Source organism: Cyclopterus lumpus, chromosome 17 (genome assembly GCF_009769545.1).
Source record: "Cyclopterus lumpus isolate fCycLum1 chromosome 17, fCycLum1.pri, whole genome shotgun sequence".
NCBI classification, from domain to species: domain Eukaryota; kingdom Metazoa; phylum Chordata; class Actinopteri; order Perciformes; family Cyclopteridae; genus Cyclopterus; species Cyclopterus lumpus.
Genome location: NC_046982.1, coordinates 14,743,941 through 14,767,659, shown reverse-complemented (window position 1 = coordinate 14,767,659; position 23,719 = coordinate 14,743,941). Strand labels below are relative to the sequence as shown.

At 40.1% G+C, this 23,719-nt stretch overlaps 1 protein-coding gene across 2 annotated transcripts in view; it reads left to right on the top strand.

Moving 5' to 3' along the window:
- st6galnac3 (ST6 (alpha-N-acetyl-neuraminyl-2,3-beta-galactosyl-1,3)-N-acetylgalactosaminide alpha-2,6-sialyltransferase 3) overlaps positions 1-21,902 on the top strand; it is a 58,352-nt gene extending 36,450 nt beyond the window's left edge. The window contains exons 4-5 of one of the 2 annotated variants that reach the window (XM_034555762.1): positions 18,699-18,806; positions 21,713-21,902. In XM_034555762.1, the coding sequence (XP_034411653.1) occupies positions 18,699-18,806; positions 21,713-21,902 (298 nt within the window). The remainder of the gene's footprint in view (positions 1-18,698; positions 18,807-21,712) is intronic. The other variant, XM_034555763.1, reaches the window with a different exon arrangement.
- Positions 21,903-23,719: the final 1,817 nt, after the last annotated feature.

Sequence of the window (23,719 nt, the reverse complement as noted above, 5' to 3'; positions counted from 1 at the left end):
TTCTGATACTGGAGGAGATTGTATCTAGCGAAGAGAAACATGAGGCAACGTCAACAAAGGTTAAATTCTCGGCTCCATTTCCACGAAACACAGCAGGTGTTTCACTACTCCTGTCTTCTGGTGTTATTAGTGTGTGTCGCCTGTTTGTAACAAAGCAAATGAAAGAATGTGAAGAGTTTCTTGTGGCCGTTAGATTCAAAGCACGATGTTGCCTGATCATGAGTGATAGCTGCATCTGTCCAGTGTTGTGGTTGTGACAACAGCGGGTGAAATAAAAACAACAGGTGGGTTTTCCACAGCTGGACTACGGTTATGTCTTTGCATCGAGTGTAAACCCCTCTGTTCCAGCCAGGCAAGTCATTCCATTATTTGTGGCCCTCTCTTTGTGCACGAGGCCACGTGGACAGTTGCGTCTACCACATGCTGTTGGCCCCCGTGGTGTATTTATTGTCTCGCTTTTCTTCCCACAATTTTAATTCAAAATTGTTTTATCTGCTCTCTGAAATAAATACATAATTATTTAAAAGAAAGGTTTGCAGTAGAAAAGCAACCATTGATTATTTGCCTTCACACCACCAACAATCTTGTCACACAAGATGGCACCTTTTGCCTCAACAGTCATTTCATATTTGAATATGTTTCCTTTTTGTTTACATGAGCGTGTTTCTCTACCGGCTGGGTGCTAACGTAGGTCGGCATGATGGTTAGCCCGCGGCAGCAAAAGCAGTAAAATCATTATGTGTTCTGCTTTGCTGAACCCAATTGAATAACCTCCACTGGCTGAAATATTCCAGACACCCTCCTGCATCACCAGTAATGTAGGCAACCAGCCACGCTAATAAGCCTGATTAGATTACATTTTGCCCTCAGAAAAATAACACTCTAAAGAGGTAGAATAACCTTATTATAACACAAGGATGCATGGTGTGTCGGTCTGTCTGAAGAATGTTCCTCAGCACCTTTGTCATAAGATAGTTTCTTGCATATTTACGCTTTTAGAAAAATTATATTTGTCCATTAAATGTCTTATATTGTCTTTTAAAGGCAACAGAGTAAATGGTTAATGGACCTTTCTGGTTTTCTGACTACTCAAAGCACTTTTACACTATATGTAATTCACCTATTCATACTAACTAATATACACACTCAATTTGGGTTTAAGTGTCTTGACCGAGGACACAATAACATGGACTGGAGGAGCCGGGGATCGAACTGCTGATCTTTTTATTGAGGGACGGCCTGCTCTACCTTTTGAGTCACATTTGCCCTCAGGATCAGAAGAAATTATATACATTATATACTTATATAAATCTAGGTGCAGCACCAAAAATGAATACTTAAAACATGCTAAATATTAAGAACATTTGAAACCACATGAATATCAACATAAAGGACAATAGAGTGGATACAAAGGTGTATATAATAGGGTTGCATATCCACTAGACCTGAAAATATTTTTTTCTCTCTGTTCTCTGGCTCCAGCTTCTCTTTATAAAGTGAAGTCTTTCAGATTTTAGCCTGGTAATCAATAATAACTGGAGTCAACTTGGTCTTTTATCCACTAAAATCATGAAAATAAACGTTAGCTGTAGCCCTAATATCAAGACAGTGTTGTAAAAGTATAAAGGATCATTTAAATGTAAAAGGAATAACATTAATCAATTGCCCCATCTAACATTAAAGACAAGTGGTGTATGCATTGAAATGTATACAAAGGTATAACAAATAAACATAGAACATTAATGTGTCTGGTGTTTGGAACTTTAACTGCAGCAGGTGCAACATTTAAAGGCTCCCGACCGAGCGGATAGCACTCTCTTTACATGTTTCATGGATCCGCTAACGTCTTCTGACTCGAACAACCTTTTCTCTGATGTTCAGGCCGGCTAAAGACTTGTTTCTTCATCCTTACTCTGCTGTGGGAGAAACAATCAAATAATCTGCAGAATAGGCCAAAATACCACATGCAAGAAGTGCAGCGTAATAACACTCACTCTGTGATGTCATGCAGTTACTTATGCGAGCGGGACAAAGGACCTCTCAGTGTCTTAAGAAAGGGGACTGGGTGCAGCCATAATGCTCTGTGCATGATCAGATGTAATGCATTCTGTCAGTGACGCTCTGTTATATGTTCAGCTCTAAATTGGATGTGAACTAGTCGCTTCAGATTATACTTGTACAACTCTGTGTGAAAAGGGAAGCAATCACCTCTTGGCAGCAGTATTAAAATCTGCTTGTAAAATTGTCAAACCTTCATCTCCCCAAACAGAGCGTCGTCGCCTGTTCTTCAGAAATTTCTCATCCACCAACAAATAATAACTCAGACGTTTGCTTTTTCCTGACAAACACCAGCTTTTCATTCCGCTAATGCAGCGCATTACCGCTTCACATTTTGTTATCCATTTTTAAACTCATTGACACTCAAATCATAGTAATCCCGGTGAGAGAATACAGTGGCGTTTTGTTTTCTTCTTCTTCTTCTTGTGCGTCTGCAGAGCTGTGTGGAAATAGATTGTTTTACTTTCTGGTCGGCATTCAATGCAGCGCCCAAAGACTTGGACACTTTATTGAGTCGCATGCCTTTCTAAAATTCGTTCCATATTATACTCCGCATTTAAATGTGAAACTTGGTTCAGCATTTAAAAAAAGCTATACTCTCTGGAATGTTACTCAAGATACAAAATGTAAATTATACTATAAATATATATATTTTCGCTTTAATCGCTTTTAATTTAAGTAGTACTACTAAGTAGCCTAATCATATCCTTATCCCTCATAAGATAAAAAATAGATAGATGGATGGATAGTTTTCATGTATATCTATGCTGTATATTCAATTTGGAAACTAAATTCATAACAGATGTGGCATTTTATCAATGTGTCAAATTAGTTAAAGTCTTCAACAATAAAGGAAGAATAATCACTTCATTATTCCGTCTGTCACACCTTTCACATTTCTGATTTGTGTGCAGATTTCTTTACCGTCCTCATAATGTGATGTGATGAACATGAAAATGTAAAATCTTGGCAGTGGTGCCGCATTATCGGAGCGGGAGGCTTTTGCATATTAAGGTCGTAACACATTTCTTTGTGAGCAGCCATACATCTTCTTTACTGTAAGAGAGGGGAGCCGGTGTGGCTTAAGAGCAGCTTGAGCAGCCAGGGAGAGTTTAATAGTACCGTGCTTATTGGACTTTTGCTTGGGATTACTCCCTATTGTGAAGCTCTCTAAGGTGTGAGAGAGTGTGCTCTAAATTATTCAACAGGACAAGTGAGATTAATTGATTATTGAGCTTAAGATCAATGATAATCAGTAGTTCTGTGTGTAATTCTGGATATTAGGTCTTTGTCTTGATCTCTGTCCCTGGAGAAATCTCTTAAATTGGTCCTCATCTGTTTTGCTAATCCTTGGTTTTACTCCCCTGGTCTTGGACCGGCATCCCGTTAACATGTTGGATCAGCTGCAGAGCTTTCAGAGTCTGCCATTTAACTCCCTCTTAAGTGTTTTTTTCTTCTTCTTTTTTTTCTCGTAAAAGTCTTTTACCAAAACGATTCAAGCTCACCTCTTCTGAACTTCCACCACTGGTATTTCTGCCAAATGAATCTTCATACCTGGTTTATGACTCTCAGAGGCAGTGTTGTTGCGACTGAGGTTGACGCTTGGATTCAAAGACTTTAAGTTGTTTTGTTGTAAAGCCTGTTTCTTATGTTGCTGACTAAAATTAGTTAAAAACCTCTCAACCGGCATGAAGCTTTCATTTCCTAGACACTTTATACTCACTGAGAATAAAACATAAATCAGATGCTTTGCTCCTGTGAAGTGTATTGTATTCTTGGTGCAGGTCTTGGATAATGATGGGATTCTTTTACTGGAGTCTTTTTGTCAGTGAATGTGAAGCTAACAGGTTTATAAACCATGAAGTTTTATCAAGATATTGTTCTGTGAATTGCAGCGAACTGTTGCATGATTAACTCCCTTTTATCGTTTTGAAGTGAAAACATTTTCAGCTGGCACATTCAGTACAATAGTTTGCCTTCAGGTCTGAATCTGAGCTTTTTAAAATGTATTTTTTTATTAATCTTTCGATATGTTTTTTAGTCCAAGTAAGAAACTAGTGAAACATATGCATGACTTTTTCCTAAAGCCCAAAGGGATCCAAAATGTGATCACTCAATGTTGTTATTGATCTTTGAAGTCAAAGAAATAAAAAATGACAAACCAAATAATTTCGATAATTAACCAGTAGGAGGATTCCGATTTGGTGCAGCAGGAGAGGCTTCTTACAATTCCTATTTTTTGTTACATCTTTTTCTTTAAATGAGGTTGTTGTTGTGGACAGGTGGATTGTGGGAAGGTGGTTAGTTGACAGGAGGCCTGTTTCCATGACACCACCGCACATACTCATTACCAGCCCACGAGTCCTCCATGTGGGAGAGGACATGATGTTTGGTGCATACAGAGGTCCTCGATTCTTTGCTCAACTTATGATTCCTTCTAATCGTTTTCATTTTGTTTTGGTCCCAAAATATCCAAGCAGATTACATTTACTTTACCTTAGATATCAGAGAGTACAGTCAAGACTCTCTTTATTCCACAGCTGCAGAAAACCTGGAATGGTCTTTGATTTTTATGCTTGATGGTGATGTCAGTCTATCGCAAATTTTGTTGCATTAAAGTTTCCTGGATGTTGAATCCAAAGGACTTTTGTGAGCTGATAGCTTTTCATCGAGTGGAGGATGAGATTGGCATGAGGTGGACATTTCTAATAATATTAAAAATTACCTTATTAAATAGCACTATTTAAACAGAGTTAGAAAGTGCTGTACATGCATAAAACCGACCAAAGAAATGAGAAATGAGAGAAAGCAGTGAAATACCTATTGGATGGATTATCATGAAATCAGGTTACAAACATTCTTGCGCCCCAGAGGATTAATTGTAATGCGATCACTTCACTTTTAATTTAACGCCATAATCAGCCGATTCACATTTTGGATTATAGTGACAATCCCATCAGTCTCATATTCCCATTGGGGTTAGTGCTAATTAGCAAATGTGACCTTGCGAACATGCTGAACTAAGATGGTGAACATGATGAACAGTATACCTGCTAAACATCAGCATGTTAGCATGGTCATTGTGAGCATGTTAATGTTCTTTTAGCTCACAGAGCTGCTGGCAGGACTGTAGTCTCTTAGTTTATGGTTTTATTTCATTTTAAGAGTTAAGTTGTCGCATTACGTGGGTGGTGCTCCTGCCTGAGAGTACAGTAGTCTAACGTTGGTCTGAATTAGGAGGCTTTCTCAACAAGTCAATAAGGGAATTTAGGGCAGACACTTAATACTGAGACTATACACAGTACTGACACGAAACATGAACTATTCCTCACAAAGAAATACTGAAATTACTAGAACCCAAGTAGGAATTCACCATTTCATTCATTGTACATCCCCGAGGATTAGCGCGCCAGCTAAAAGCCTTAAAATGTAACAGAAAATATTCTTCGGGTGTGGGGCACATTTAAATTCACCGCTGAGCTCTAGTTGACTAATCTGGCTTTGTCTTTTAAAATGAGAAACGAGGTTTTGTAATCAGTTTGAAATATCTGCCCCGTTGTTTCAGTGGAAACGGGTGAGAAATGTGCTTTGATGTTTTAGCAGGAGGGTGACCGAGACAGAGGAGTGATATGGGTGGAAGTCAGACTGCTTTGGACTTTGACTCACTTTCGTGGCATTGGAGTCCAATCAGTTAACTCAATTAAAAGAATGAATGGAAATTATATTTCAACATATTTTTTTTACTATTGTAGGAAAATTATCTGACTCTCCTGGGGATATAGAAAATGAAGAATGTAAGAATTTTTTGATTTTTTTAAGAATTTAAAATGTAATATTTCCATCAAGGATAATTGCACTTGGCAGCAGACTTTTTTCAGGATAAGCACAGAGTTAATTATTATTTATTATCAAAGCTATATGCGGCATTGTAAATCATTTAATCACACACTGAATGGCTGTGATTTATGAATTATAACAATGCAATCTAAGAGGCAGGTAAGACATTATCGTACTTTGATTTTGACCAGGGGACATAGAGGAAGAAATGTTTGTTGTAAAGCAGACAGCTCAGACATGTTCTCCTTAGCCTAAAAAAAAGTATTTGCCTCAGACTCCCCGGGGTACTGTGAAATTAATGAGAGAAAACTGCTGGGGTGGTGGTGGGCATAAAAGCATCAGACGCCTTCTTCTACACTGAGAGAATTATTAAAGTGCCGGTTGCCAGCCGGAGATGAGGAGATCAGTGGAAACCGCTTGCCGTGAGCTCCGTGCATGTCAGGAGAGGGCAAGGATCGCTGCGAGGATGCAAAAGGAGGGGGTGGGGGGGATATGTTACTTTTTGCTTTTCCCCATTTAAAATTATCCGGTGGCGGTTTTCTTTTGTTTTTTTTAAAAAGTGACAGGGGGACAAGTGTTGTGACTTGTCCAGCAAGTTGGTGTGATGGATGTTCTCCACATGCAGAGTGTCAGTGAACACAGCAGCCGGGGTCATGCTAACAGGACAGAGAGACTGCAGGGAAAAACATGTCAAGAAATGAGAAGTAGCAGCTCTCACCTTCTCCCTCCTCGTAGATTTAACAATTCACAAAAGACTATATCAAGGCATGAAAAACAGCAATGGTATTGACAATACTAATTGCAATGCAACTAATAATAATGATAATAGCAATGGGTGTCAGGCAGGACCAGGGTCCAGATATAACCACGATCCATGGAAACCTTTGAGGCGAGAAAGCACAAAGACTCTGAGAAAAGGAGCAGAGTTAGTAGTGTATTAATTCATACAGAAGGAGAGAGAGATGAGGAGAGAGGTATCCTAAGATATCCCCCAGCAGCCTTGGCCTATAGCAGCATATCTAAGGGCTGGACCAGGGCAAACCTGAGACAGCCCCAACTATAAGCACTATCAAAGAGGAAAGTTTGATAACTCCCATCCTACCTTTTAGGACCCTGGGAACCACAAGTAGCCCCGCATTTAGAGAGCGCAGTTCTCTAGTGGGGCAATATGGTATTATAAGCTACTTAAGATATGATGGTGCATAACCAATCAAGGCTTTGTAGGTGAGGAGAAGAATTTTAAATGTGATTCTTGACTTTACAAGTAGCCAGTGCAGAGCAGCTAATACAGGAGTAATGGGATCTCTTTTCTTAGTTTTTGTGGGTACACAACCTGCAGCATTCTGGATCAACTGGAGAGACTTAACAGACGTATTAGCGTTTATACAGTGACTAGAATTGGTCCAAGCACAGAACCGTGTGGAACTACGTGACTAACGTTGGTGGTCATCGAGGCTCCATCGCTTACATACAAACTGAGATCGATCTGATAAAAAAGATGTAAACCAACTTAGTACCTTTAATGCCAATCGACTGATCTAGTCTCTGTGATAGGATGTGATGGTGAATAGTGTTGACTGCAGCACTAAGGTCTAACAAGACAAGTACAGAGATGAGTCCTTTATCTGATGCAATTAGAAGGTCATTAGTCATTTTCACCAGTGCTCTCTGTGCTGTGGTGTTTTCTAAACCATGACTAAAAATCCTCAAATAAACTATTGTTATGTCTATTTTTATGTCATAATGACACAAGTCAGTTGTGTCATTATGACCTTTATCATGTCAGGAGCAGTCCTCTTTAATAAAAACTGTTTTGCTATCCATGTATTTGTATACCTATGACAGGATTACAATCATGACATCAGATTTGATTATTATATAATTATTTGACAATTTCAGTCAATATTGAAACTTGATTAAATCCAGACTAAGCGGACGTAGTGGATGTAGGTGCTCTGTAAAGCAGCTCATATAGGTACAAAGTCAAAAGTAGTCTACTTGGACAAAAGCCAGTGCAGGTCAGCTATTTTAAATTGGCTTGATTATCGGATTGAATTTTCCCTTATTGCTTCACTTATTCTTGTAGAGATGGGGTTGTTTTGTTTTGGCAACCAGTAATGAGTGATGTATCCATCCTGCCAACATCCTGTTAAGTCAACACAGAAAGCCATGACGATGCTGAACAAATGAAAATGTGAGAGCAAAAGGTGTGTGCACTGGATTAAGTAATGCAAACATTAATGGCACATAAAGCGCTCTCAGAAGGTGGTGGGTAGGTTATTGTATCAGACAAACTTTAAAAAGAAAGAAAAAACATACCCGAATCTGGACTTTGACTCGAGTCAATACCTTATCCATAATGACTCTGCCCCCATTTTTAGTTGATATTGCAGTTGAACGTGACCCTGAAATATCAGTCAGATACCGCCTCGCTAAAAAGTTGAAGATTGATTATCATTCAAACAGGCATTCTCCGCAAGCTAAGTGAGATCTCACATTAGAAAAGGCTGAGTAGTGATGACAGTGTCCATGAATGCATGTAACATCAGCAGCAGCATGCTTTGATGCTCTGACTTTTTTTCTGGGACACTTCGGAAAAGGTTAAGAATACATTTCTACTCGACTGTGGTATTCTAAATGTTGTCAGCACAGAGTCCTCAGTCCTGTCCCTCCTGGTCTCCATCACCGCTAAAATGGAGCACAACTTGACTCCGATGGCAGAAAGCTCTCTGTGCCCAGGATTAGCTATTCAGTGACTACTTCACTTTACAAAATCCTTTGTGCAAAATGTCACAGCAGCGTCACGACTGTTGGCTCTCTGCTGGGATATCAGCGTCCACAAGGAGAGTTGAGAGCCTCTCTGTCCCCTTTTACCCTTTGACCTTCGTCTTCTCACTCTGCTCATATTGACCGATGCTTCAGCAGGACAACAGGGCCATTAACACGGAGGAGAGGGGGAGTCAGGAAACAGAGGCTCAGAGCAGAGAGAGGGGTAAACAGAGAGGGAGACAGAAGTTGAACGGGTCAGAGAGAGAAATTGTGGATTGAAGTGATAGAGCTGAATAATACAGCACCAGTGATTGAGTGTTTATTTTGTTTTTTTTAAAGGGGTCATTGGAGAGAGAACATGTGAAAACAGCTGAGATTATTGGACCAGAACCGTAGAGATCTCCCAGTGAATAAAATACAATATAATCAAACCCTAAATAGTGCAGCACTAATCCGCAAGAAAAGAGATTTTTACATTACTTATTAAAAAAAAAAAAAAAAAGACATGACAAAACTGAAGTAATTTCCCAATTTTAAATACAAAATATTTAAATGTTTGTCCATATACTAAACCACTCAAAAAATGTGTCCAAGATTGTCAAAACCTTGTGGACAAAGAAACAACTTTAACACAAATTCAAACTGCAGTTCCTCAAGGCTGTTAAACATCCGGTGGAGCTGACTGACCAGAGGCGCTAACAGCCAGTCCTGTGCTGCACAAAAGCTCACTTAAAATTGTTCATCCTTACTGCTATACGTATTGTACAAATATGTAAATACTCGCCTTCCTTAAATAGAAGTTTTACTAAAACATGACACTTCACACCACATTTACATCCATCTGACTTGACAATTTGATTTTTGTTTTTTTAAATCAATGCATCTTTAAATACAGCCTATATTGGTATACATATCAGCGTATTACTCGTAATCAAAAATTAAATGACTGTTCGTGTTCCAGAGAAAATATGGTTCCAGGAAAACAAGAAACTGATATATATTGTATCTATATATTTCTTGTGAGAAACACCAGACTTGTTTTACCTTGAGACAGATAATGAGATACAGTCTGTAAAAAAACTAAAATGCAAAGGCAGTTTTGTATTTAATATCATGCAATTCATTGTCTAAAAATATCATTTATTTAACAAACCTGTAACAGCGGGGGCTTCATTTTCTTCTTGATGAAGCTAGCTTCTTTCTTCCTTCTTCATTTTGTCTGAGTTCATTAGCATAAGGACTCTCACTTGTGCTGATTGGTACATTGATTGCACCTGTTGTTCTCTCTCTGTAAATAGCATGTTGTTCAGGTGCCTTCAGGTTAAGTAGTTGTTTTGCTCTTGGTCCAACAAAACTACCGGTGGAGTTAGAAAGTATGATGTGATCTGCTTTTATGTTGTTTAATGCCTTGGTATACATGGCATCACTAAAACCAGTACATGTTTCTGTAAATTGGATGCATTTGGGTTCTACTAAAGTAAAATAGGGGGATTGATTTCACACACGAATGTGGATGAATCAGGAAAAACACCCCAAAAAAGAACCTTTCACAGGGAAAAATGGGAAGAAACCTTCAGGAGAGCAACAGAGGAGGATCCCTCTCCCCAGATGGACAGATGCAATAGATGTCATGTGTACAGAATGAACAGCGTTACAGAGTTACATACACACATTACATGAATATGTATGAATGGACCTCCACAATCCATGAAACAGAAGGAAGTAGAGAGGAGGGGGTGCAGGGCGCATCAACATGGCCAAGGCAGGAGGCCGGCTCACCAGGCAGGAGGCATCAGACACCGCCAGGTCCAATGGACCGTATGAGACGTGAAGTCACAAAGACTCCGGGGAGGATGCAGAGTTAGCAAGGTGCAATGGAGAGATGTACATGTATCCATAAGTAGAGAGAGAAGAGGAGATAGGTGCTCAGCGTATCCTAAAACATCCCCCAGCAGCCTATAAGCCTATAGCAGCATATCTAGGGGCTGGACCAGGGCAAACCTGATTCAGCCCTAATTATAAGCGCTGTTAAAGAGGAAAGTCTTAAATCTATTCTTAAATGAGGTGACTGTGTCTGCCTCCCGGACTGAAAGTGGAAGCTGGTTCCATAAAAGAGGAGCTTGATAACCATTGATTATTTGAATGGAAAAAGTAAAACTAAAGTTGAGGTTTTTCAAAATGACCCCAAATGTAGCACATGGAGAAGAGGCCAGTTATAAAAATATAAAAAGACCAGAAAAATCTTGGACTCAGATGCTCGGTTACAGGGTATTTCACCAGAGGCTAAACTGGGCACCAGGTTCATGAAAAGATGTGCTCAACTAAATAAGAGAAGAACACTGTCATGCTATTTGTTCTTTATAAATTCAACTAATAAAATATCTCAAGTTCAGCACATGTTCTGTGCTCAATACACAACCTTTACAGCAAAATGTTAGTGAAGTTTTGAAAAATTCAGGGATTCATGACCCTGCCAGAAAATTTAAATCTTCCTTTGTTTTTAGCCCTAGTCCAATATATTTACAGTTTATTTCTACAATTTGCATTATGTTCTTTTTTCAGTTTTAATTTAATTATATTTGTTTTAGTGAACAAAAACAGATTGAAAAAAGATTGAAGCCATTTCTTTGGCCAAGATCAAGTCAAAGCATTTACAGTATTATATGCATCATTAAAAGTGACCCTCGTACAGTGAAATTCGCCCTTTGCCCTCCACTCTGAATGCAATTGACATGTGAATGAAAGTTATGTGGCATTAAATACAGGGAAATTACTAATGAACACTCTGTAAAATGTACAGAAAAAAAGAGGAAATGATTTGCATATCTGAGCCGAGTCAAGGTCAAGGGCCTGAGGATAACAGCTATCCCTCAGCCTATAAGTCCTGAATTTCCATTTCTGTATTCCTGCCAGAGGGCATAAGTGTGAAAAACATGTATTGGGGGTGGGTGGAGTGTTTGATGAGCTCTTCTCTGGACTGTGCGGTATTAGCACCCTGATGGTCCTCACAGCAGTTTCTCTTCAGGCGTTAGTGGTCCATGCCGATGCTGTTCCCAGGCCACACAGCTCTCTATGATGCAACTGGTGTCCTCTGTGATATGCCACATTTTCTACAGCACATTTGAATTTCAAGACTCTGAAACATAGACTGTATATAAGCCTTGAGTTTGATATTTTGGCCGTCGCCATCAAACCTTTTGATCGTCTCCAAGTGACAAGGGGGCTGGAGATAGGATGAAGCGACATGTTAAAATGTTATAATAATGACTTCCAGGAACTGAAAACAGACTGGGAAAAGGTTCAACTTCCAAAACATGGACAACTCACAGACCGGACAACGCTAATATTGGCCAACTATTATAATCATTATCATAAACCAATTTGATTAACAATTTCACCTGATGATGGTGCTAAATGAAAGACTAAAGGTTGTTTCAATAAATCTTCTGGGCATCAAGGATGTGTGAACCAAATTTCTTGGCAATCCATCCAATAGTTTTCAAAATATTTCACTCAAAACCAAAAATGTCAACCTCATGGTGACAAAAAGTCATATACTCATTCAGTAAAAACAATATACTGTGTTTTATATTACTGCAAAAAAAGAGATCAGTTCATAATCAAGTGAACAAAGTAATTGGAGGAAAAATACATCTTAAAATAAGCTTCTTTCTGACCCACCTTCATCCAACCAAACAAAAGTAGGGTGCTTCTCTACATCAAGTGCCTTTTCTTGGAGGGTTAAAGTCCCCTTCCAGTTTATTATTAGCGCAACTAGACTAACACAACTAGACTAACACAACTAGACTTAAGGAAAGCAAATAGTCTTTTTCTTAATGCAGGTTGTGGAGTTCACCCCAATGCTTTATATTGCCTCCCGGCAGAATTAAGAAACGCCGCAGCAAGCCTACACGGCTGCAATGCTCATTCTCATCATTAAAATAAATTGCTGTGCTCTCTGGTCTGTGTAAAAAAAAAAATGTGACAAAAAAGCCCTGTTTTCACCCCGTGGCTCCTCTCTGGATGTTGTCACTGTGTCATCCCAGAGGCTCCTCTGCTGCTTCAGAGACACAGGCAAGACGGTATGTTGTTAGTCTCCGCACAACTTGCCCATGGGATACACAACGACTTGTCTCGCGGCCTGCTGTTGTATGAAGTAATCACGCATTAATAACGCAGTCATTTGCATCAGGCAATTCCTGCAGGGAGAAGAAACATATCTGGATGGAGAAAGGAAGGCAAGTCTGTTGCTCATGTGTCTGGAGATTGGATCGGTTTTAACAGCGAACATCTGGGGAAGTGGGCCTTTCTTGAGAATACCATTGTGTTCTCCTAACTTGTTTAGATGGTACATTCATAAAACCTCAACAACATACAACTGAAGCTTGGCTCAAGTGGCAATTTGTTTGAAGATATATATGAGAGCGAAAAAGAGATTATGAGAGGGGCTAGATGGCTCGGTATAATGCCCACCCTCCTCCTCTAGGAGATGCTCTCTCCAGATTGTGTCTGAAGCTACTTGATAAAGGATGGATGTATGGGAGGACCCGGGCCTCTCCACGCCAAAGCACAAACTGACCTGGTAAGATCCTGCACTGATCCTGCTCTTTAAGTAATATTACTTTGCAGTCAGATAAAATCAGACATTAAAATAGAGAGATTGTATTGTACTGTGTTTTTTGGAGGGGAAGGGGCTTAAAGAGACGGGCACTAAAGCGGAACATGTCAGACGGCGGGTTAATACAGGTACATTCAGACAGAGAGTATGAGAAATATAATAGGTTTCTGTTGATCTAGTAGAAATACAAGTATTAACCTGAAAATCAGCAAATGTCCCCTTTTAAATAAAGCTCAAATAAATAAATAAAATACTGTGCACACAGAGATCGAGCATAATATCTAGAAAGGAGGAACAAAATCAGCCTGAACTTTAGAGATGCTGGGAGGCCATTTTTGTAACCGTGAGACTGAGCCAGTGGTAAGCTTAGCTAACCAGCTGCTGGCAGAAGCTTCATAATTCAGAGAAAAGATATGAGAGTGGTATCGATCTTTTCATTTAAGTCTCTTCAATGAGTGTATTTCCCAAACTTTTAAATGATTCCTATAAATCCATAGTCTTGAACATTCAATTCTGAGCAGTCCATCATGCAACCAGGTGCTCCTACAAAACACACCAGGTGTCTAGTTATGTGAATATTTGCATTAGTCTAACATTGTATTATGTTAACTTTCGTCTGACGTGTTGTTGAAGTGATTTCCTCCCAAAGTAAGGATCAACTTCACACAAAATAGTTGAGTTATATAAAGTGTTTCTGACAGCTGTCGTATCATATTTGTGCAGCTGCAGAGGCATCTATAAAGCACAGTTCGACTAAACCCATCGTCACTTTGGATTTTCTGGCACACATGGATAGCTTTCCTGCTGTGAATGTCAAGTGCGAGTTATTGAACAGAGAGGAGGTAGAGGAGTCTCGCTGATCCCTGGCAGCTCTGTAGCCTCTGGCGGTCGGCAGGTAAAGCACAAAAAGCTCCAGCTCAGTCAGACTTCAGGGATTATTTACTTAGACCCTGCTCAGAGTGACCGACTTAATTTCTCAAACACCCTTCGTTTCCTAGTGCTGATAGTGCTGCAGCGTCCCCTCGCATGTCAGTCCCAATCCCTCCTGCCTCACTTGACTCAGGTTCGTGTTGGAGAGAGAGAGAGGAAAAAGAGAGATTTCACAGAGCTTTTTACGTATTTTCTCATATTTGTTCAGCTCTGTTCGTGCCCAAATACAATTCATTATGTTCCGTTTTTTAGGAAAGCCGTAGCAGCGGGGACTAAAGGGGATTTGGTAAAAAGCCAGGCAGTGTCGAGCCTGACCTCATGATTCTTTTTGTTTGTTGTTTTTGAGTAAAAGGCTGTGTTTTTCTCTGCTTTAACAAAACAAGCCAATTGCATTCTCTCTGTCCTGCGGCTCTGGATGTCATTTTTTCGCCTGCCAGAGCAGCTTCACAAGAGCGCCTTATCTCTCTTTTAAATTGGCCGCACAATAACAGCATCCCCTCTGCAAAGTTGTGCCATTATGATTGTCATAGGTAAACACAATGTCTGCTAAAGACCTTGAAGTCTATCAGGCCCCCCTCTCTCTGCAGTTCCACTTCCACACATTTGCTTTGAAATTTTAATTATCAGGTCAGCAGAAACAACCCCTTTATTTATTCCACCAAGCTTTGTTTGCTCCAGGACATTCAGCACACGTCTAGGGATGTGGCGTATGTGTGCGAATGCATGCGTGTTGCCTGCATTTGTGTCTGCTGCTGGAGTGGCAAATGGCTAATGAATAATGCAGGGTCATAGTGATGTGTTGACACCTCTGACAGCTGAGAGCTGCCGAGCGGTGTATCACTGATAATGTGCCATTTCCCTTCCCTTCCTCTTCAATGCTACATTATAACTAATTACCATTTATTTTGTAATTTCACCTTCTTACAGCCTAGTTGTCAGTGCGTGTGACAAAGTTTGTTGGGCCGCCGAAACTAAAAGCTAAAGTAAGCTGTGCATTTGAAGATACATTTCAGTAGCTTAGTTTAGTTCGCTGGTCGGCCTCTAAATTATGTTCAGCTTGTTTCTGCCATCGTATCCTATTCCCAGCTTCTCCTCCTCTATTGCCGAGCAGGGCTTTAGCTACTACTCAGGATAGAAGTTGTACTTTTAGCAGTAGGGTTTATGATTTGTAATTGGCAATCATTGAGTTTTTAAGGGTCCTTTAAGGTCACTGAATGTTAATTTTTAAACCAAGAAACAATATATTACAGAACAAGGCTACACGTCTACAACCACGCATAGTGCAGTTATACGTAGGCACAGCGGTGCTTTGAGCTAAATGCTAATGTCACCAATGCTGATAGACCCTTCTATTCTAATTAATACAATATATGTAACAGTTTCTTATTGTCTGTTCACAATAATCCTCACTGAATGGTCTTTGGGAGAATCGGGGGCCACTTGGACTCATGTTTTCAAAGACCGTCCCTGTAGCTGAACTGTTTTACGATAAGAGCACCTACAGAAACTCATACTTCATGAACTTGAGCACCAAGGACGCACGCAAGCATCAAGAGTATCATTCTCACTATTGGCTGATCTCGTAGAAACACCAAAGCAATTGTAACTGAGCAGCAAAGTCAGGAGACTTACCTCAGCAGAAAGCACGCTGGAGAAGTCCATGAACAGAAAGTTCATAGGTTACATCACACCAACATACGTGTTTCTCTGTAGCGCCACATCATGTCAAACTGTCCTTGAACAAGACGCTGCAGCCTCAACCTGCTCAGTGTTCCCCACAGCACTGATAACCAGGAAATGTAAACATATGGAATCTACACTGTGCAATTGTTTCTCCTGTGTTACAATTTGACGCCTGTGCATTTAATGATGTATGTTTTTGCACAATATTTTGCAACACCACTGAAATATGTATTCCTGCATGCCAAAGAAAGAATATGGATGAAATGTCTAGACTATGTTCCTCTTATAAAAACAAAACAATTTTTTCAAGAAATATCACCACAAGTGTTTAAACAGAAATTATAATATGAGTCTCTCATCCATTTTGTTATGGCCCTTTCAGAGTTGCTATATTTATTTGTATTGGCTTTTAAAGGTTTCTATTATGTATTGTTTTATGTGTGTATGTCTGTCTTGATGTTGAACAATCTTGGGACCATGTTTGAATCCCATTTCTCAGTGATGTGAAGAACAGCAGGCTGGAATATGACGTGAATTGTTTTGGGAATTTAACCTTTAGTTAAATCATTCACACCTCCATCATTTGTACACCAGCTGCTTCACAGCACAACAATATGAGAGGAGTTTTACGGTTAATTATTTTGGATTCACAACAATGTTTTCCACACAACTGGAAATAAAAATGACATATTTGTAATGAGTTTGTTGCAAGCTGTTGGAAAGCTTTGTGCAGGTTTTTACATTTTTTTTTATCAATGTCACGGTCCCAGTCTTTTGCTTTGTGATTTAATTTGCCAGCAGGAGATTTGGAGACTTCTGGATCACACAAGGTTCAGTGAATGGAAATGTACTCCAGTACAATAACCTGTTTAGCTGTGATAAAGGTTCATGACCATAAGTCAATCAACTACTGCCTAAAGCATCCTCCTGCTCTCCTGTACAGGGAGATTATTAATCCGAGAGTTGCAAAACAAGTTTGAGAGGTTAAGAAATAATTGACAGGATAGGACAGCAGATAATTTGTACTGCTGCACCAAATTACCTTTAAAAAAAAAAGAAAAAAAAGGCTTTCCTCTAATCTTTGCTCTTTAGCCATGTTAGCAGGATGGCTTTATGTCCGCCTGTTGAGCCTCTACTTTGGTCCAGACTGAAACACCTCTACAACGATGGGATATATTTCCATCACATTTTGTACCGACATTTATGGCTCCGAAATTATGACTGTTAGTGACTTTGGTGAACCCCTGACTTTTCCTCGAGCACATGTTTTATTTTTTCGAGTGAAAGATCTTGACAACAATCGCATAGGTTTAACCCATAATTGTTTGTACAAACATTCATGTCCTTCTCAGGATGAGTTTGAATAACTTTTGTTATTCCCTGACCTTTGATTTAGTGCCACTATCGGCACAGTTTTCCATTAAATTATTAGACAACTGAAAATGATTAATTTGTTAGATAGTTGACCTGATCACAGCTGGTGAAGTAGTGAGTTAGTGTTTAGTTAGTTAGTGATTGCTGTCCAAGGTGCTGATCCTGGAACAGCCACCTTAGACAGCTGGTGCTTGAGCTGTCAAAGGAACTTGAATAATAAAGTGCAGGTTACTGCTGGTAACGCTGACAGGATGCATCATGGCTTCGGGGATTTGCCGTTACAAATATCCGTGCATTTTTAGGATATTTATTTTGTATTATTTTCTAATAATGCCTGTATTTATTATCCATGTAGATATCATATAATATCAATAAATAAAATGCTTTTTAACCATTTTAAATTATCTTTCTTATCTTCTATTTTATTTACATGTTTTTTTTAATTAATTTTGTTCATCTCTTTTACCTATCTTATCTTTCATCATGATTTGTCTTCTCTCAGCTATGTTTTTGCATCTTTTGTCGTGCTTTTGTTTGGTCAGCTGTTATATTGCTTTCTGGGCATCCTGCTTTAGCTTTGCTTTGTCATTTTTCAAAGGTGCCGAAAGATGTGAGTTATTATAATTAATATTATCATTATCTGTGGTCCTCCATCATATCTATGCTGTCTCACACTGTGGTGATGGAGCAATTTTCTCCTCATCATGATCAGTATCGTGTTGTGCACTCTATCTAATTTATATGAGCTCTATTGCTCCTTGTAGTATTCTCCTCTGCTGAAAGGCAGGGGGTCCTCTGGGAGCGCAGGGCCACCTGCCATGCAGGTGAACACTTTATGTCCCACTTACTAGTCTGGTTTTGACAAAACCACGAGTGATGATGCGTCTCTACAGTGTGTTTGAAAATGATCAAAGCTTGAAAGGTCATAACAACACTAGCTTGATGCTGATGAAAGGATTATGCATGCTTTTATTGATTGGCCTCCGGGGTTCCTGCATCATTCACAGGGGGACGACGTTTGGGCTGCTGATGTGATGAGCTGTTCAACAAACCAATAAAGCGCGTTTCTTTTCTCACCCCTTGATTCTTTTTACACACACACACACACATATATATATATATATATATATATATATATATATACACACATACATACTGAAGTGTGAATTTTACCACCTCTTGAACTATTGATGTACACAATTGTAAATTAGAGACATTACTTGTGAAACGTTCAGGATACCAGACATATGGTTACACACCTGACTGACAGCTGTCAGAATAATTTGTATTCTATGATCCGCTGAATTACAAGCACACAAGAGCAACGGGTAGGAATGTCAGAGAAATGGAGTCCTGGAAATGCCATAGATGTTTTCATTTTCATGCAAATGAATATTAGAGTAAAAGGGTTGACTTTGTATGTTTGCAGGATCCAGTCCGGCTCCTACCTCAGCACCGGCTGGTTCACACTTATCCTCGCCATGGACATGTGCAAAGAGATCCATATCTACGGCATGATAAATGACACCTACTGCAAGTAAGACACCAACAATCACCTTCTATACTTGGAGGAAAAATGGACATGCTGCTACAAAAAACGTTGAAACTAGATTCACATTCACAGCAGCGCTGGCCACTCGCAGCCTCCCATATTCACGGACTGCCCTGTTGGAATACATTTCAAATTCCTCAGTTTGGGTTTAATGGCTGAATTTCTATGCTGAAATCCATATTGGGTTCTCTGTGCCGTGAATAGCATTATGTTCTCCTGCCTAGAATACCCAGCAGTCTCTGCTGCGGGTGGCTGGGCCGCTGCACTCAATTCCTCCCCCTGCTTAAAGTTTTATTTGTATATCGGCCTGTCGTTGTTCTCAGACTCTTGGGTGAGTGATTGCTGTCTGACTGGGATGACAAACAAGATGCTGTTGCTCCGGGCATGGCTGCTCGGTCTCAAGTCGCCTCCGCCTTAATTGACTCGACTTCTCTCTCCCTATGTCTCCCCTCCACTCTCTCAGCTCAACCTGAGCTCTTTTCTATGTGCCGAGTCAAACACTTTTACCTTATACACGGTGAAGATCCTGCCTTTTATCCTCTCTCTGTTCCCCGTGCACAGCGGGAGTTGAAATACAAGCAGCCCCAGACACCCGGCAGAGAGGAGTGATAATTCAACCAGCACGGAGGATTTTATCATTGTATGAGGCAGGTAAAGGGTCCTTCCCTGCCTGTCGCCCACTTATTTCCTTCCTTTCCTGCGTGAGTAGGGAAGATATTGTGTTTCACTAAGTTTCTGAAAGGACAATTTAGTGTGACACAAGTTCTGATGGGGAGCCGGCAAAAAGAAGAAGTGAAGTTTTGTGTGACGATGTTTGAAGGTCGAGTCAGAATTGACCTCAGCAGATATCGGTGGTATTGGAGCTTCAACAGGTGCTGCAGAGAGGGTGAAATTGAATGTATTTGTTAACGCTGGTGCACATCCCCGTGTGACACCGAGAGGAGAGTGATTGGGTTGTGTATTACTGTGAGCTGGCAGACCGCCAGAGATGCTTTCTCGCTGTGGACCCCACTGCCGATGCCGGTTCCTCTTCTGTCTGTGTTCATTCTCCCAATGAAATTGTTTCACACTTATTTTCTCATAAAGCCGTCACTTGCTATTAGATACCAGCTACAGAGTGCTCAATGAATCTATTCTGCTGCTCCTGTTATTATTGATTCATCATTCTTTGTAATGGTTTGAAGATGCAAACTGTAAACAGAGCAAATCATCAGGAAATTCAGGTAGGAACGGTTTAACTTCCCGACTGTACAATACTATATTTTGGATGTTTTCAGATTTACTTAGTCATGATATCTAAAATATAATTGGTATTTGTTTGTTGTGGTAATACAAGTATTTATTGAGCAAAAGTAACCGCCAACAATAACTCTTGACTGAGACATTCTACCGAGAGGAGATCTGTGCCGGGCAGCATTAGTTCAAACTGCTGAACGCTGTCCTGAAGGATCTTCAATTTAACAGTTCAATCATTTTAGTTTGCTTAATAGTTCCTATTGTAGTTTTTAAAGCTGTAATTTGCTGTCCTGGAAATGCTTTGGCCCCAAGCAAACTCATGTTAAAACACTATACTTTTATATCTAATATGTATTATTCATGTCTACAGTATAACCTACACAGAAAATATAAATTCTGATAATTGATGCACTTGAAACTGCTCTTACACAACCAGAGGACATACAGAATGTATTGAATGCTGGTTCCAAAAGGCAGACATTTGTGTTACATTACAACACACCATAAAACAATACTATTATGTAACTTTTAACTAGGGGGAAGTGATATGATTCAATTCATTATTAATTATCACACATTGATAAATATGGCAAATGAATGCAAAAAATCATATTAGTAACACAAATAGATATTAGACTTTTTTCCATGTGACAACATTCTTCATATGTGGAAAATGAAATCTTCAGTAACCAATTTAGTTTGCAGCCTGCTTGGAATAATTGATTTGGATCGTATACATTTGTAACAATAGACTGTTTGAATGGTCAATGACATGTTGATATAACTCCAGCCCAACTGTACTTGTAACCTTCAATGGGACGCTCTGATTAAATGGCATTGATCGACCAATCACTTGCTAAGCTGAATCAGATGGATCCTGTCGCAGCTCATCTCACTGTTAATTCACATACTGGATGACAGTTTAAACACTCTCTCATCAAATGCATGCCTTTCATCTGCAATGTGGCGCTGAAGCTTAATAATCCTAACATATGTGTTTTCAATGTATTAATTAGAGAATCATAGATTCCAGATTTCTCAAAGTGTGACCAGCTTTCCTTCAAAGACCTTCTCTCACTCAAACAAATCTTTAAATAAAAGTGCTTCGTGTTACTGAACAAATATAATCAGACTGAAAATGAAATACAGCATATCCCACTTTATCGAACATGTTTCCAAAGAAAACAGACACATATCTATACATCACAGACCTCATGTCATTTACATAAAAACCTTGACGACATTAAGGGTGACGTGTGCGTGCGTGCGTGCGTGCGTGTTAGGCTTTGTGACGTGAAGTTACACAGCTGACTGGAAGAATATCTGCAGGGAGCTGGAAATTGCTACTAACAATCTTCTTGATGTTGGTTGTATTGTATGACATTCCCAGTAATTATCACAATATAAAAATGCAACAAAAAAGTGTTTTCTGTTGAAAAAGTACAAATGTAGAAGGCAAGCTACTCCCCCGTAACAGAAGCTTAGGGGGCTCAACTTTAAAACACTGCAAAAATGTACCAGGCCAAATGGCAGGATTTCACATTCACAGTTTAAATAATTTAAATGGTTTTAATATCTCTCTCTCTTTCTCTCTATCCCTCTCTCCGTCTCTCTCTCCTCCTTCTCTTTTCTTTCTGTTGTCCTCTCCTGTGAAGGACGGAGGGTTACAGAAAGGTTCCTTATCACTACTACGAGGCGGGCAGCCGGGACGAATGTGCAGAGTATCTGCTCCATGAGAGCGCCCCCTACGGCGGGCACCGCTTCATCACAGAGAAGTCTGTGTTCGCCAAGTGGGCCAAAACTCACGCCATCAAGTTCTTCAACCCACCGTGGCAGCTGTCATGACCCTGGCTGAACCGACATGGAAACGCTACACCGTCAACGTCATCATCATCATCATCATCATCGTCATCATCATCGCCATCATCTGGGCACCAGCTGGATCTCTACATTGACAGAAAGTGTGTTCCCTGATGTGCACAAACATTCACTTCGGTTGGTTGAAATCCATTTTAAAAGGTTGCTTGATGGCTGCTCGTCGGGTAGAAGCCTATGTTTTTTTAAGGCCATAAAATTAGAAAGACTCCGAGTTAGGATTTGACCAACCCAGACAGCCAAAACATATCTCCTGTTTGTTTTTTTAAGCCTTTTTCCTCATGAATCAGAGCAGCGAGTGCACAGCCTGCTGCCCTTTACTGACTAATCGATCCGTTCGCTGCTCTGTGAGTTTAGCAAAGGATGGTTTGAAGACTAACATTAAGAAAAAGTAGAACACAACAGGAACAAGTAACAACCATCTGTCAACTTTCAGTGACCTCAGTGGCTGACATGTCTGCAGGCTGCTGCACACTGCAAAGACTGAATTTAAGTGTTTTTCAGGACTGTAGCTGAAGAAGAGCTCAGCTGCTGCAGAGACGAGTCACGTTGCCATGGACGCCTGACAAGCTTGCCTACTCTGTTTCCTCTGTGTGTCCATCTTCTTCTGTCAGGCTGTAATTAATCTATAACGAGTATCTTATTCAGGCCTTCAACTCTGACTGATGGATTATTGGGGACAGGTTTCAATTTACTCTGCTCCATCTAAAAAAGCTTCGACAAACATTTCCAAAAGCAAAAGCAGCTTTCAGTCAAACTCGAAGGTCAACTAGAGTTGTGGATGTAAATCAGCTTGGTTGTTATGCTGTGTGTGTAAACTCACAGAACTCAAAGATGTCAGCTTTTTTCTTATATAATGCTGTGAAATTGAATTTAAGAGACATGTTTTGACTTGATTTCCAGATAGGTTGCTAATTTATTCTGCAGAGAAAAGTTGAACAGTGTGGGCATCACAGCACATGGGCATCACAGCACATGGAGCTATGTGCAATTAGAAACTCCACACTTACGGAAGGAGTTATGTAATTTGTGACCCCGCAGAGGGAGAGATTTATGTGTGCAGTGAAACCATTTGAAGTTAATTGTATTCTATTATAATGTTGTGCCTGCAATATACTCTGCAGTTCATTGTAGAGAGACAGAGGAAGCTGCTCTCTCTCTCTCGCTCGCTCATATTCTCATACAGCTTCGTGCCTCTTTGTGTACAGTATCACTGTGTGAACACATCTTGCCATTTGTCTTTGAACGGAGCGTGCGTGTCTCCTGGTTCAGGTCATTACATTTAAATGCAACTGTTCCAGGACAGTAAAGAATAATCAGTGCAGTGCTGAGGTGTGTAGGCTGGCGAGCATCGGTGGAGGGCTGAGACACTCTGTGACCGTGACTCGCCCCCCCCCTCCCACCCTCGAGGCTGTGATTAGTGTCCCGGTCAGAGCTGCTGCCCAGAGGGGAGGACTGGAAGGATTCAAAGACTTCTAATTTAGGCGACTTGATGCACAGGGTCCCTGACGACTGTAATATACTGCAGCTGAGCTTCGCAATCTCACTCCTGCTGCAGAGCACTGTTTACTAGCACTCTATTTTGGGCTTTGGGATTTGGTGATTTACAGGTCAAAAGACATGGAGGTTGAAACTGGCAGGTTGTTGGATGTCTTGGCAGGTGTATAGCTGCCACAGATGCAGTGTGGTGAGGCCAATAATGTTCTGGGAAGGAAAATGTACAGAAAGTATACCTGAACAGTTAATTGAAAAGTTAATGTATGAAAAATGTAAAATGAAAAGGACCC